This window comes from Cotesia glomerata, linkage group LG6 (assembly GCF_020080835.1).
Source record: "Cotesia glomerata isolate CgM1 linkage group LG6, MPM_Cglom_v2.3, whole genome shotgun sequence".
In the NCBI taxonomy this organism is placed as follows: Eukaryota; Metazoa; Arthropoda; class Insecta; order Hymenoptera; family Braconidae; genus Cotesia; species Cotesia glomerata.
This window is the reverse complement of record NC_058163.1, coordinates 596,406-613,499: the sequence shown is the minus strand read 5'-3', so window position 1 is coordinate 613,499 and position 17,094 is coordinate 596,406. Positions and strand designations below refer to the sequence as shown.

Below are 17,094 nucleotides of genomic sequence, written 5' to 3'. Positions count from 1 at the left end.
CAATTATTTGATGATTTGTTGGAAAAATTGGACGCTTTTTTGAGCCGTTTCTTCAAAGAATTTTTTATTTTGATAATGAATGACGAAAATTACTACGAAAATGAAGTAGAATTTTGAAGACCCAATTGGTGTAAATCGAGGAAAAATTCTACTGGCTACCTACGGAAGATCTTTTGAAGGTTGTGCTATTAATTTGGGAACTGTGTGCATGATTGAAAACTCTAAAGCGACATCTGTGGCGGAAAAGTGGCAGAACATTGTCGATTTTCAGGAAAAATGCTACCTAGAGCACAGTAATTGCTTTATTTATGATCTAAGTGTTCAAATTGACAAAGGAATTCGCGCTAATTCCAAATACAGAGGGTGTGCTGTTGATTAACACTGTTGAGCCAATTAATTACAAAATGGCCGGGTTTTTCCATCCTACCAAAGCAGGCATGTTTGTTATAATGGCTGACTTTCCTGATCAAGAATTGATAGATCAAGTTAACGACAGCAATAATAGAACTTTGGACTCGCTTTATTATTGGGAATCTGTTAAGAGAAAGTTTTTGAACAAATATGCTGACAAAAAAAATAATTTGGTGAAGAAACATAATATAATAAAATAATTTTTATTGCATTCAGAAACCAATTGAACCAAAAAAAGTTTAGCAATTTTTTATTCGAATTAAAACTAAATATTAATTTTTTTTGGAATGGTTAAGTCTACTATCATTATCAATAAATTAGTCAATAAACAGTGTGAATTTTTAAAAATGATTAATATCCAAACGCGTCTACTGGTTCAATTGACCCCGCTCAGGGGCAATTCAACCACTGCTTGGGGTCAATTCAACCAATAATTTTTAAAAATCAAACCCTAACTTTTAATAAATAATTTATTAATTGTTACTTGCTAATATTACTATTGCACATTTTTAATGCACAGATATTATATTAAATAAATTAAAAATCAATTTAAAAATAATTTTCATTATAAATTCAGTTCATCAAATTGTTAGGTTATTCCCCTGAGTATTTTCCACGTAGAGTCAAGATGCGCGCGCATGTCCCATGCTTCTCCGTATGGTTCAATCGTCCCCGGGACTGCTGGTTCAATTGACCCCATATAATTTTATAACAATCAATAGTAAATAATAAATAAATAAACTATTATATCACGATAAACAAGGTTGAGGATTATAAAGTATAAGTATATACAACTACTACAATTCAAACTTTGTCAATTAATTCAAAAATCGAAATATTATTATTTTATTTATTTATTATTTAATTCCAATGCCAAGGCCAGTATAGCCAGATGGCAAAAGTATACAAGAAGAGTTACAATAAAAGTACACGTATGACTAATGAAAATATAAAATTTTAAAAATATAAGATATTAAGAATTGATCCTTTATCTTTACTTTACTTTGGAATACAATTATGACAAATACAAGAAAAAAAAATAAATTTGGGTATAAAAATTTAGCATTAAAAATTTAAGAGTTAAATTCAGTGGTACAAATTATACAAATTATAGAAGGTGATAATCTGAGATGATCTAGAACGATACAGTCATGTAACAGAAATGTGTAAATGAATATCAAAGGTTTGAAAATTAGGATTCATTGTCTCCTTTAAAAGTTTGAAATTAAGATTCATTATCTCGTTCACGTTTCATGAAGAATTCGAAAGTACTAGTTTTAAGAATTTAAGCTAAGTGAATTTGTGACTTCAAATGGTAATTCCCTCCAAATTCGGATCACAGAAACTACGAAGGAATGTTCAAAAGTAGTAGTTAAGAAGTTAGGCATTTTAAAAGACACATTGATTTGTTTATCAGCAATTCTTTCCGATCTTCTAATATCTGTGGATTCTTCAACGAAGAGACTTCTAAGGAACTTTGGTTCACCTGATTTTAGAAGTTTGTAGATGAAGCACGCTAACGAGTACATTCGTTTAGATTTAACCGTGAGCTAGTTTAATGAATGCCTGTAGGGAGTGATATGCTCATCTCGTCTTAAATTAAAGATGAATCTGATGGTGTTGTTTATAAGACGATGAAGTTTGTAGTCTAGACTTTTGGATAAGTCAATCAAAACTATGGAACAGTATTCAACAATTGGAATTATGGTAGTCATGACTAGTAGTTTACGCGTTGAAGTAGAGAGTATGTTTCTTCTGTGTTTAAGACAATTTAATGTACCATAGACCTTACGAGTTATGTGAGCCACATGGATATCCCAAGAGAGATTATTAGTTAGGTGTATGCACAAATGTTTGGTTGAGTTTACATAAGGTATAATATTACCGTCAATGATAATTTGAGGCAAATCCCAGTTGTTCAGATTTCTTAGTTTTTTATTACTCCCTAGTATCATAACTTTAGTTTTATGAAAATATACTTCAAAACTGACTTCCTATGCCCAGTCAACTACCGCATTACCATCAGACATAAGTTTGTTTGCTGCACCATTCAATTGAGAATGCTTAAAATGAAGATAAGCATATTTGTCGTCAGCAAAGAGTCCATGCTTCGAGTATTGTAGCCATTTAGTCACTCCATTCATAACAATTAGAAAGAGGATCGGTCCTAGGATAGATCCTTGAGGAACACCAGAGCTATTATTGATGAAATTGGATGGAGAGTTGTCCAGGTTAAGCGTTGATTGCGACCTATCAGTGAGATAAGATTGAAACCAATGAATCACCTCAATTGAGAAACCCATTTCATACCCATTATTAAACAATTTGTCACCAGCCGAAAAAAAAATTTACATGCCTAAAAATAAAGAAAATCTCTATTTTTTACAATTTATTAATCGCAATGATTTCAAATTTTGATCATATGCGAGTTTAACATTAGAATCTAATTCTAAGAGTATGAACCATTTTTCAATTTTTTCGATTTTTTAAGTCGAGTGGTTCAATTGACCTTCTTCTCCCCTATAAAAGTTGTAAACAAATTGACAAAAATCTACATTTTGAATACAACACCAACAAAAAGTCGAAATGTCGCAATCATAACATGATTTTCTCTTATTAAGTCCAATTACCTGATCTATTTCTAATTATCAAATTTTACATATAATTTTCTTTATTTACGCGATCAATCACCTCTTGCATAACATAATCCACAATTACAACATTAAGCTCCTTTGAATTACTTTTAGGATTCTTAGCTGACCTCTACTCAGCGAAAGGAATATTCCTACCTAATTTCAAGTCTTTAGGTCTTATAGATCCAGAGATATCGTGATGAGTGACTATATCTATAGAAAGTCTCCTATATATATATATATATATATATATATATATATATATATATATATATATATATATATATATATATATATATATATATATATATATTGAAACACTAAATTTTGCTTAATTTAAAATTTAATTATTTAGACCATTAAATCTCGCGGATAAGAAATAATCGCCTAAACTTCTAAAAATTAGGATTCGCTGCTCTGGGATATTCCGCTCCCGTGAACCAATGAATGTCTTTGTCTTTAGAGGATTTTATTGGTTTGAGACAGAAGTTCTCACGCGTGCCAGTCAATTTATTTTAATTACTTACAAATTTTAACTGCAACGATGACCCTTCGTCTTTGATTGACCCTTTGGCAGGTTGTAGATAGATAGTCGTAGTAAGTAGATCGGTGAATAGTGGTAGTTTAGTAATAGTGTATAGCGGTGATAACAATAAACTTAACTTTATTTCACAAAATAAGCACTTTTAATATAAACTTATGGTATTTCGGTTAGGTAACTTAACAAAATATTTATAGGGATAGAATAATTAAACTTAGTGTTATAAATGATTGAACAATAGTAATAAACGTGGTAAATAATCACCTAATGCAAAAATAGTAAAATTAATAGAAGTAATATAAAATATTAAATTAAATAGTAAACTTTTAGATAAATTGAGATTTTGGTGAGTAGTCACCTAATAGCAGTAATAGTGGTAATAGTAGTAAAAATGACTAAGAAATATTTTGCGTGGTGGTTGACACCGGGGGATAGATCGAAGTGTCGATCATCGCTCAAGTTTTGAGGTTCGTAGCTGATTTTTCCCTCCTCGTGTCGTCTTGTGACGTCACGGGGCTACACATTAATTTAGCTAGTGTCGGTAACGAAAATTTTGGGTGGTAGTTCGCCAGGCTGGTAACATCGGGACATTTTGTAGTGTCTCAATATAACTATATACACACATATATATATATATACAAATATTATATACGTGACTAAATAAAGTAGTCAGTACTTGTCTCGGATAGCTTAACTGGTAGAGCCCTTGGCGCGTAACCGAGAGATCTGGGTTCGATTCCCAGTCTGGGCTGTCTGATTATTTTTTCAATTACGGAAAAATTCCCACTGAGTAGGTCCCTCCTTTCCCCTATCCGTTCTTTCCCAACTCCCTTAAAATTTGCTTTAATATGGCATATATGCAATATAAATTTGCATAAATATATATATATATATATATATATGATATATGAAAAATTCATGTGGGTACTCAAATGAAAGCTCTTGATGAGTGTAACGTCAAAATGAGCCTATATCTTTAAAAACGTCAATATTTAAAAAAGTACAGTTCAATTTAACAAAATTAATTGTTTAATTCGGTGTGTCTCTGAATTTGTGTGTTTCCACCGTCGGTTGAAATTTATTTTATTGTTACAAATTTATCTTTAGAAAGTTACATTTAATTATCTTTGAAAAAAACAAAGTTGTTAAAAGTATCATTATAGTTTGTTAATTAAATAAGATCAGTTAATGAAATACTTATTATTATTATCATTAATTAAAAAAAAAATCTAAAATTATGTTTTCAATTAATTTCTAATAAATTTTATTTGTACTTTTTCAAAAAAAGTTTTAAAAATATAAAAAAATTTTTCATAACACTTAGTTCGAAATTTTTTTATAATGAGCTACTTGGTTTTTGTTAAATTAATTAATAACATTAATATCGGATTTCTTAAGCTTCTTATCACAATCGATAAAAAAAAATTTATTTCACAATAGTGGGGTACTTTTATTGGAGCATATAAAAAGTTATTAGTTATTAAATGTTATTTTAAAATCTATATTAAAGTTTTTAAGTTTCACTCAACATCCAACTTGTATTAAAGTAAGATTTAAAAAAAAAATGGATTTTTTTCAATTTATAAAAATTTTAACAATGCTAATATTAATAACAAAACCGGAAAAAATAATTGCAACTACTCCGGAATTGAATAAAATTACTACTGCGATAATGACGTTAATTAATCACTTAGACGAAGTGATTAATCATCCACGACCAATCACAAACAACGACAGAAACCGCGAAAAAATATTGGAGTCGTTTAATAAAATTTACAAGTGGTGCAAAAATTTGGATAATTCGACGATTAACCATCTGGGTAATGTCTTCAAGCCGCAAATTAATTGGTATGATCAGGTGGAAAGCTTGAAAGCCAAAGTAAATAATAGGGATAATAAAAAGGAAAAAGAAGATGCGATTTTTTTTGATATTTTGGAGCTTATTGAAACTAAATTTCATAGTCAATTTATGGACTATCTTATGGATTATGATGGATGCAATCCTGATACAATTGATCGGTTCATTGGAAATATTCTTGATAATAAAAATTATCAGGATATGATTGATTTGATTAATAGATTTATTACTTTGTCTTCTGGGGTTGAGAGGAATGATATTGAAAATATTTTTGGAATTATTGTCGCTCAACTGCAAAGAAACGTAAGTATTATATATTATTATTTAAAATATAATGAAAATAATAATAATTTTAAAAAATAAAATTTTTATTATTATTATTTTTAAAAGATAATAATAAATAAAATTTTTCGTTATTAAGAAGGTCCTTTCGCCATCAATGTTAAGTAAAAAATATTAGATTATGCTTAAAATTAAGTTTTATCTAATAGTTAAAGTCCTTATTTATCCACTAGTGAAGTTTAATTTATTCTTCACCGTGGAAATTTTTGAAAAAAAAAATTTCTAAAAATATTAGTATTTTTTCCGAGTCTTACGAGAAAGTCAGACCTTAACAACTTTCTCGAATTATGGCATTAACTACCGATTAGATGGGATAAAAAAAAAAACTCAAAATAAGGATTTCGAAATATTCAGGTTTGATTTTTTGCAATAAAATATGTAGGTTTCTGTGAAATTTATGGAGGAATTAAAATTATAAAATCACAGAAAATTTTTGAGTAACCTACATTTAAATGGCGTCAGAACATTTGGAAACGTTACGTAGCGCTTGAGCTTCAGACCATTCATGCCTGGGACAGCAAAAAACATCCTTACAGAGAATCACCCATATATGAAAAATATATCAAAAATGCATGTGGGTACTCAAATAAATGGTCTCGATGAGCATAATATCAAGATGAGCTTATATCTTCAAAAATGTCAATAATTAAAGAATGACTTTGTATTTTGTCTACTGATGATATTTTTAACGATATAAGCTCATCCTGAAGTTACACTTATCGAGACCTTGCATTTGAATACCTACACGAATTTTTTTATATTTATATATATATATATATATATATATATATATATATATATATATATATATACTGCTATATATAGAGCTATATATATATATATATATCTATCTATATATATATATATATATATATATATATATATATATATATATATATATATATATATAATATATATATATAAAATATATGATATATACATTTCATATATGAAAAAATTCGTGTGCATACTCAAATAAAAGGCCTCGATGTGCATAACAACTTATTAATTAATTTATTGTTAACAAATTTTCATATTCCATAATTGAAAAATAAAACAATAATTAAAAAATACTAGCATTCTTGCCATGAGACATTAGTATGGTATGGTTTTATAGCGAAAAATTTTTAATTAATTTATTTATTTACATTGACTGCAAAAACTTAAACATGGTTAAGGTTATATTGTGCAAATGCAAATGTAAACCGAAATATAGCGTTGCCAAATCACGGACTAGCCATATTAAAGCAAATTTTAAGGGAGTTGGGAAAGAACGGATAGGGGAAAGGGGGGACCTACTCAGTGGGAATTCTTCTGTAATTGAAAAAATAATCAGACAGCCCAGACTGGGAATCGAACCCAGATCTCTCGGTTACGCGCCAAGGGCTCTACCAGTTAAGCTATCCGAGACAAGTACTGACTACTTTATTCAGTCACGTGTATAGTTACTAACAGCTGATTTACAAGAGTCAAATTAATTTCTGTATTTAACTATTTTTTTTCTTGATTTTCAAAATTTCAACGATTAATGCCTCATATACTATTTATTTTGTAATTTTAGGAATTTTTTATTTTAATTTATCGAATATTGACTACTACAGTTGTTGTGACTCAACTGGAGCAAAAGGACTTCCTTAAATAATGAATTTTGTTAAATTGCACTGTACTTTCTCAACTATTGAGAATTTTAAAAATATAAACTCATCTTGACGTTAAAATTATAAAGAGCTTTCATTTGAGTAACCACATGCATTTTTTATATATTTTACCAGAATTTAATTTGCGCCTCATATTTATTGTCGTGATATATTTGTGTTGTTTATGTATATTATATTCACTTTTAACCAATCAGAATGAGAATAAATATTTTCAACCAATCACATCACGAATAAATTGGTTTCACATACATTTCATCTCAATTTTATTATGGGATATATATACATATTATAACGGGGTTTTGCCTGACTCGGGGATTTACCAAGCCCGGCTCACCGTTTTATTGAAAATTTTGGCTTACTAAAAAAAGAATTATTGTTAAAAAAGGGCGCCAGGAGAATGATCTCCAACTAATGACTACTGCGACTTCGGCTAGCTCTTACCTCTTCCTCAGGGTGGCGGGCCATGCTGAAATACTCGTCAAAAAATAGGACAGTTAAACTAAACGAAAATTCTTAAAAATTACTCGAAAAAATTTAGAAGAATTTAACAGAAAAAATAACAATTTATTTAACAAAATATACGTCGGAGGTCGATATTAACTTTTAACAAAATTATTAAAACGTCGTAACAACGTTTCTTTTAATTTTAAACCAAAGTTAAAACGTCGTCCACGTCAATTTTATTTCTCACACTCCGCATTCATACATCGGCAATCTCACTATGTAATAACAGCATTACAAAAAAAATAATCGTAAAGCGTTGAATCCTCGCGTATTATTTTGTTAATCAAAATATTTTACAAAATTACAACGTGGACTCGAAACGCTGGATGCAACACTGGACAAGAACGTCGGCTTACCAAGCAATTGAGCGTCCTTCATCGGCTAGCAGCTCGGAAAAGCTTCGTTCGGTCGACTCGATATCCCCGCGGAGGTGTCACTATGTATGTATATAGCGTATGTATGTATGTGTGTGTGTGTGTGTGTGTGTGTGTGTGTGTGTGTGTGTGTGTGTATGTAAACCTCTCATAACTTTTGAATGGCTCGACCGATTCGATCGCGGTTGGCGCCATTCGGAAGGGCTTGTCTAAACTTAGATTTTGGATATGATTTAGACCGATTTGAAACGATAGATTTCGAGAAATCTGAAAAAAACTGTAAAAAAATTTTTTCAAAAATGGTTTTTTTGAAATAACTTTCGAACGGCTTTATCGATCAACTTTAAAAACAAATCAGCTTTTAACCTCGAAAAACTTCGTCGATCATTGCTAATCCAGTCAAAATCGGTTGATTCATTCGAGAGATGTCGCGCAGAAAAGAAAAACCAAAAAAGTGTTTTTTCGGAATTACTCCGAAATTTCTCGTTTGATCAATTTAAACTTAAAGATTTTTTGAAAGGCTTAAAAAACTGCGTCGAATGCCGCCAACCGCGTAGAAATCGTTTTTTTCATTCAAAAGTTATTGTGGTTTGAACACTCAAAAAATAGTGTTTTATGAAACTTTCATTAGACTTTTGAGCTCGAAGAGCTTAAAAGCATAGAAATGTTATCTGTTTAAGCTCGAGGAGCTCAAAACAGCACATAAATGGTATTTTTAAGCTCGAAGAGCGCTCGAAAACGGCATAAGTGCAATTTTAAGCATCCAGGTATGGAATTAGCAGGAAGTTGCAGGGATGGCCTTCAGGGTCAACCGTTTTTCCTAATTTTTTCTAATAAAATCAAAAATAATTTTGTCGGATAATTTTGTACAGATTTAAGACGTCCTTACAGAGAATTACCCATGTATAATATATATATAAATAATATATATATATATTCATTTACTGTAAGAAAATTATTATTATGATTATTATTAATGATATACATTATTATTAATGATTATTCGTTAATTTATTCAAGAATTATTGCACTTTGAAAGTTCAAAAAATAGTGTTCTATGAAACTTTTATCAGACTTTTGACTTGAAGAGCTCAAAAACCTCATAAGTGCAATTTTAAGCGCTTAGATATGGAATTAGCGGAAGTTGCAGGGATGGCCTTTAGGGTCAACCGTTTTCCAGATTTTTTTGTGATAAATGAGCGTTATGAGACGTGCACTTTTCTGATTTTCCAAACTTATCTTTTCTCTCCGTGTAGAGTAATAAATTGTTAATTCCGTGAAACTTTTCAAAAATTTAATTCATTCAACTCGGATCATGATTTTCTTACAGTAAATGAAATAAAGAAGAAAAAAATTTGATACATGAGTAATTTTTTTTTAGCTTTATGAAAATATTAGCGCATCAGAACCAATTATCCATATAAAAATAATTTGTAAGACAGTAATAAATTAATTTGTATCAGTTTGATACTTGAATAATCAAAATTTTATATATTTAGAAGTTTACGTCTGAATAACTTTAGAACGGCTGTCTTTATGATAAAAGTGTAGGAGACCTTTTTTGTAGAGCGTTAAATTCTCTACAATAATATGCTATTGACTTATATATATGAGGTGCATATGCCGAGCTAGAAAAATAAACAAAAAAAAAAATTTTTTTTCCTATGTTATTTAAATGGGAAATGAAAAATTAGGGACAGACACCTCTAAATATTAATATTAAGAGCTCCGCTTTGAACAGGCTTCTGTTCTCACCTTCATGCAAGTTTTCAGCCTGTTTTTTTGTTAAAAAAAAAAGTCGCCTAAAATTGATACACCCTAATATATAAATATATGAAAAATTGATGTAGGTACTCAAATGAAAGGTCTTAATGAGTATAATAACGGTGTGAGTTTATATCTTTAAAAATGTCAATAGTTCAGAAAATACAAGGTTATTTCTTAATTATTGACATTTTTTCAGATATAAACTCATTTTGATGTTACACTCAACGAGACCTTTCATTTAAGTACCCACATGATATTTTCATATATTTCATATAAATGGTATTTGTGAAATATATAAATATATAAAATATATGAAAAATTGATGTGGGTACTCAAATGAAAGGTCTCGATGATTATAATGTCGGAGTGAGCTTATATCTTAAAAAATGTCAATAGTTCTCAAGATACAAGGTTATTTCTTAATCTGGAGATACAATTTTTCTTATTCTCTTTATAATATAGATAATAATAAAAATAATGTTTAATAAAAATTTTTCTAGTCAAATACATTTGTTACCTGCGATGACAAACCAGCGTTCGAACAATTTCACAATTTTTACGAACGAGTTTTAGTAACAACCACTAAAGCATACATAATGTTTAGTTTAACTTTTAAATTCCGTCAATTAATATTGTCAAATTTCAGTAAGCAATTAAATAATAAAATTATATTTATGTAAATATTAAAAATGTAATTACTAATTTTATTATTTTTTAGATTTATTCGAAAGAGAACAACATGTTGTTTTTGAATATTTCAAAATTTCACTTAAAGAAATTACTAAGTCAGCTAAATACTATTTAGAAACAATTGACAATCCTATTTACAAATCATACAAAAATTGCGATCCTGAAAGCTGGAAAGAAGGTACAATAATTAAAAGAAACTTTAAATTTAATTTAAGGTTAAACATATAAACATTCAACGAAAATTGGGGCCTTAATTTTTTTCCTATTATTATTATTAAAAATAAAATAATAAAAAAAAAATATTTTCTCGTAGGTGAAAATTACATTCGAGTGAAAAATTATGTAACTCATTACGAACCATCAATTACATGGGATGTAAATAATGGTATGGTAAATATGACCGATGCTGACCCGGAATATGAATGCAATACTGTTCGCGCTTATTGGGACCCTAAAAATCCAACCGGAGTTGTTTACAGTATGGCGTGTCCTTATGTGAGTATTTAAATATGTAAAAACAAAAATAATAATGACACTGAAGTTAACTGATATAAAAAGTTTTTTTATAATTTTATGGCAATTAAATTATTATAAAAACAATTAAATAAAAAAATTTCACATGTGAAAATAAAATAAAATTGAAAGTGTAAATTTTTTAAAACATTTTTTTATTGTAATTTATTTTTTATAAAAATTAAAAAAATTAACAGCTGTCAGCTAACTTCAGTATTATAAATAATAAATTTATAAATATTAACTTACCTTTAATAAACAGACTTTTGAACACAATTCTTCGAAAGAGAGATTCTGTCCCACCGCCAACAGAGACTACGTTTCACCGGCACACAATCACATGTCTTCAGCGTGTATTGGAAACAAAGACAACAAGCTTCAAAAGTTGTGCGCATGCGGACTATCTTCAGACATTTGGGACAGTGTTAATAAACTGAGTTTGAGGCCTTTTGTGACAGACAGCACGAAAAATCAGTAAGTTTATAAATAATTATTATTTTCTCCTATTTATTAAAATTGAAGTTAGGTTAGTATCGAAATAACTCGAAAATATGGAACCTGATTCCTCATTGGTTCAGAATTAGAGCGCGCGCAATTTGAATTTCTAGTAATTATGAAATTAAGTTAGCCAACATCTAAAAATTACTAGAATTTTTTCTATTGAAAAAATTATAACAAAAAAGAAAAATTTCATTTATTAAGAGCTTAAAAAACTGGAAGAATAATTTAAAAAATAATTAGGAAAACGGTTGACCCTAAAGGCCATCCTTGCAATTTCCCGCCAATTTTATAACTTTACGCTTAAAATTACACTTATGACATTTTTGAGCTCTTCGAGCTCAAAAAAATACAAATTGTGTATTATTTTGAGCTTTCCGAGCTTAAAGAAATAGCTTTTGTATACTTTTGAGCTCTTCGAGCTCGAAAATCTGATAGAAGTTTGATAAAACGATATTTTTCAAATTTTCAAATCGCAATAACTTTTGAACGAATCAACCGATTTTCACGTGGTTGGGGACATTCGACGCAGTTTTTGAGCTACATAATAAATTTTTGAGTTTAAATTGATCGAACTAAAAATTTCAGAGTAATTTAAAAAAAAAACACTTTTTTTCGGTTTTCTTTCGTTCACGATATTTCTCGAAAAAATTAACCAATTTTGACCAACTTGGCGGCAATTGACGTAGTTTTTTAATGTCCAAAGCTGAGTAGTTTTTGAAATTGATCAGCAATGCCGTTCAAAAGTGATTTCCGAAAAACCACATTTAAAAAAAAATTTTTTTCTGGTTTTTTTGAGATTTCTCAAAATCAACTCGTCCAAATCCGTACAAATTGTATTTAAAATCTAAATTTGGCCAAGCCCTTTCGAATGAAACTAATAAAAAACAGAACACTGCTATGAATTAGTAGCGCCATAATTTTAAGATGAAGAAAAAAAATACTATAATAAAATATATAGATAGATAAATCAAAAAATACACAATCATATATTAGTTTTTTATGAATAATAATTTAACGACAGTGAATTGAACGCTTATATTAATTGAGAAAGTCCGTCGTGTGTTTTTTTATTGTTATTATTTATTGTGATGAACAAAATAATTGTTATTGAAATATATTTTCTGTGCCTGACAAATTATTTGACTTGATATAAGTGCGATAAAAATAAAAAAAAATCAATTTCAGTTTCGAGAAAACTGCTTTTTGTGAAATGTCAAAAGTAGAACACTATCTTAACGCTTCGCTTATGAGGCGTGCAAAAATATTTTATTGTTTTAGTTAAATATAAATAAAAAATGTCGGCTAATTTATAGCTCTATAATTATAAAAAATTAATAAAAATGTTTTTTTTTTTAAATAGAGTAATCGTCGGAGTTAGGTTTGTTGTTAAAAACGGAATCATAGCCTTAGAAATAAAACAAGGAACAATGGTTAATGGCGCTGTTGATCAAAGTACAGTATTTTGGAAGACTAGTTTCGATTTCGCAGATGAACCGTCAGATGTCGTTAGACTTGATTACGGAATGAAGGCAATTAACCTCGATACAATTGAACTTTTCGAGAGGGATGTTGTTACAGGAATTAAATTTGAAGTGCTATCTAATAATCACATTACAATTAAAATTCGTGGATCGACAATACAAAAAGATGACAGAGTTTTTGCGTTAGGTCATGATGAGTGGCACTATCCTCCCGCGAAGAGTTCCGAAGATGACAGGTAATATTTTACGAAAAATTACACATTTATTTGATAATTAATGAATCTTTATTTCAGGTATGCATTTAAATTGGAAGATTTTAAAAATCCAACTGAGTCATCGCTTAAAAACAACGAATTAAGCCGATCAGGACAGAATTACGTTCGACTAACTGTTGGAGTTTACTCTAGATTATTCAATAATTTTGCAGTAATCCCTTTTATCGACTCACGGGCTGTTGTTTCGTCTCCTCCGGCGCCGTTCGGAGGATTAGGTTTGTTATACAAAGGACAGCCAGGATACGGAGGATTTATAGCGTTTAAATATATTTTGTCTAAGTACAATCTTAATGTCGACGAAAGAATTCTTTATATTAATTGATGATTAATTAATTAATTAATTAATATTTAGTTACTATATTCTTCCATTAATAAACAGTTAGCTTAATTATATTTTATTTAATTGTTACTAATCAAATTTAGTTATTTAATTTGCAGGTCATTTATTATTCTAACAAAAAAAATTTATTTGTCGTACTAAACTCTTTGCTCTATTTAGAATTTTATTAAAATTTTTAATAATTAGGTTTTAAAATTGTAATTTTTACATGAATGGAGATTCCACCAGCCGTCATGCGGTTAGTAATTTAATGCAATTAACGATTTTAAAAAAATTTTATTTTCATTGAATTTGATTGAAAAAATAATAAGCTAAAGATTAAAACAATAATAAAAGCAGCTTTCCGAACGTATTACGGAGATTCTTTTTTTCAATTTTTCGAGCAAACCGCCAAAAGTAGGAAGAAAAAAAGGACTGACTCATAAAAAAAAGTTATTCAACCAATATTTAATGAATTTGCAGCCATTTTTATACCGGAAAACGTAAGAAATTGATAAATACTAACTTCATTTTTTCTATTTATTACCATTATATTTCCCTACACTAAGAACTTTTTTAAAATTAGTATGATTTCTTACTCATAATGAATACAAAAACAACACATGAATTCATAAAAAAGCAACAAAAATTTAATCAAAATATACAGAAGATTAAGTTATTATGTAAAATGCTTGAAATGTGATAAACATCTAAATAGTTATAAAAAACAAGTTAATAAATTTCAAATAATTACTACTGTTATTGAAAACACATCAAGATTTTAAAGCTGAATATAGTTTTTTTGGCGCACGTTGGAAAGTCTTTTCTACATTGTTGAACCATTAATAATAAATATTGTTTCTGAAAATTAATAAATTTTTTGTTCCTTCAACTTTTACAAGTAGTCCCTCGCGGTTTTGATAATGCCGTAAAAATACCGTAATTTTTCGGCATTTATGTTCATGCCGTATATAGTTGAATATAGTTGTTTTGGCCAGTTTTTATACTGTAGTTATCCAGTATATATACTGCACTTATCCTGTACAGTTACCAAAAATATACTATACAATTACCGCATTAATGCCCAAATTTTACCCAAAAAATTCCAAATAATTACCGTAGTAATACAGTAATTTTCTGACATAATGGACAATTATTAAAGATTTAGTTTTATTTTAAGTTCACTTCTATGTTAGAAATGAATAAAATGAAAAATTTCAAATTTTGCTTTTTATTCTCCATCGCTACTTTGCAAAAACGAATACTGTTTTTGAATAAAAAATATGTAGAATATTATTTTTTAATTAGGTATTTAGCAGTAATTAATATAAAATAATACATATGTTAAGTAAATATATTCTAATTTTAATTTCAATTTTTAATTTCTCACTTAGAAAATTGCAAATTTTCTAAAATCAAAAAGTTATATTGTTTCACATATATAATTATATTATTTAATTTTAAATATGCTTATCGTAAGATGGACGGTGTGGCTTAATGTATATAGAATAAGCAAAAAAACAATATGGTATAGACCGGGTAGCTCAAATGGTAGAGTAGCCGACATGTCTTCGGAAGGTTCTGGGTTCGAATCCCAGTCCGAGCTATCTAATAATTTTTTCTCGCATATTCTATAAACTCACATTAAGATTATCCTCTCTACATTCCTTTCTCAATCCTTTCCTACCAATATCCTGTTACGTGAATGTGGAACGCTTCACGTAATAATTACCGTAACTCCTATTCTTTCCCGCTTCACAGCATTATTTATATTTGTAAAAATGCTTGCCGTAAGATGGACGGTGTGGCTTAATGTATATAGAATAAGCGAATGGAAATTTAGTATAGAGCGGATAGCTCAAATGGTAGAGTAGCCGACATGTCTTCGGAAGGTTCTGGGTTCGAATCCCAGTCCGAGCGTTATTTAATTTGACACCATTTTTTAAATATGATTTTAATACAGTCATTTTACCGCCTTATTACCGTAAATATGCCGCATTTTCAGTGTAAATGTTTCGCATTTTTACGGTAAATGTTCCGTAATTTTTCGATAAAAAAACTGACCAAAACAACCGAAAAAATTCTGAAAAAATACCGTATTAATACTGTATAATTGCGACATTTTTTCGGCATTTACAAAACCGCTAGGGATCCCAAAAAGAGTTTTTTTTTTTTTTTTATAAAGGGTTTTTTTTGCGCGGAGTACAAAGAAAATATCTATATTAATGACATTAAAGTTAGCCCACATTTTTAATTTAAAAATTTTAAATTTTAAATTAAAAATTACCGTAATAATACAGTAATTTTCTGACATAATGGACAATTATTAAAGATTTAGTTTTATTTTTAGTTCACTTCTATGTTAGAAATGAATAAAATGAAAAATTTCAAATTTTGCTTTTTATTCTCCATCGCTACTTTTCAAAAACGAATACTGTTTTTGAATAAAAAATATGTAGAATATTATTTTTTAATTAGGTATTTAGCAGTAATTAATATAAAATAATACATATGTTAAGTAAATATATTCTAATTTTAATTTCAATTTTTAATTTCTCACTTAGAAAATTGCAAATTTTCTAAAATCGAAAAGTTATATTGTTTCACATATATAATTATATTATTTAATTTTAAATATGCTTATCGTAAGATGGACGGTGTGGCTTAATGTATATAGAATAAGCAAAAAAACAATATGGTATAGACTGGGTAGCTCAAATGGTAGAGTAGCTGACATGTTCCCAGGAGGTTCTGGGTTCGAATCCCAGTCCGAGCGTTATTTACTTTGACACCATTTTTTAAATATGGTTTTAATACAGTCATTTTACCGCCTTATTACCGTAAATATGCCGCATTTTCAGCGTAAATGTTTCGCATTTTTACGGTAAATGTTCCGTAATTTTTCGATAAAAAAAAACTGACCAAAACAACCGAAAAAATGCTGAAAAAATACCTCATTAATACTGTATAATTGCGACATTTTTTCGGCATTTACAAAACCGCTAGGGGTATATTTATAAATTGAATTAAAGTTCAAATTTACCAGTATTTACACTAGTAGTGTCAAAGCACATCCCTACTATATTGTCAGTAATATTCCACTCATTTAACGCTTCAAAAATAACTTCAGCTTCATTAGCTTAGTAGATTCATCTGAAGCAGGTCCACCGAGTAATTGTTCCACATCCATTCCGGAAACAACAATAGGAAGTCTTTCGACTTTTTTT

At 28.8% G+C, this 17,094-nt stretch overlaps 1 protein-coding gene across 1 annotated transcript; it reads left to right on the top strand.

Annotated features, from left to right (window-relative positions):
* Window positions 1-5,257: 5,257 nt before the first annotated feature.
* Window positions 5,258-13,870, top strand: LOC123267191. The gene is made up of 7 exons (XM_044731734.1): window positions 5,258-5,746; window positions 10,589-10,733; window positions 10,807-10,956; window positions 11,092-11,273; window positions 11,554-11,765; window positions 13,153-13,509; window positions 13,567-13,870. Exons 1-7 carry the CDS (start codon window positions 5,258-5,260, stop codon window positions 13,868-13,870), a joined length of 1,839 nt encoding a protein of 612 aa, XP_044587669.1.
* Window positions 13,871-17,094: the final 3,224 nt, after the last annotated feature.

What these genes read in the sequence shown, in the direction of transcription:
- LOC123267191 (XM_044731734.1), top strand. Translation starts at nt 5,258, where the DNA reads ATGACGTTAATTAATCACTTAGACGAAGTGATTAATCATCCACGACCA. An exon ending in ACAGTATGGCGTGTCCTTAT is followed by an intron (nt 11,274 to 11,553) that starts GTGAGTATTTAA and finishes TTTAATAAACAG; the next exon opens with ACTTTTGAACACAATTCTTC. An exon ending in AAGAGTTCCGAAGATGACAG is followed by an intron (nt 13,510 to 13,566) that starts GTAATATTTTAC and finishes TCTTTATTTCAG; the next exon opens with GTATGCATTTAAATTGGAAG.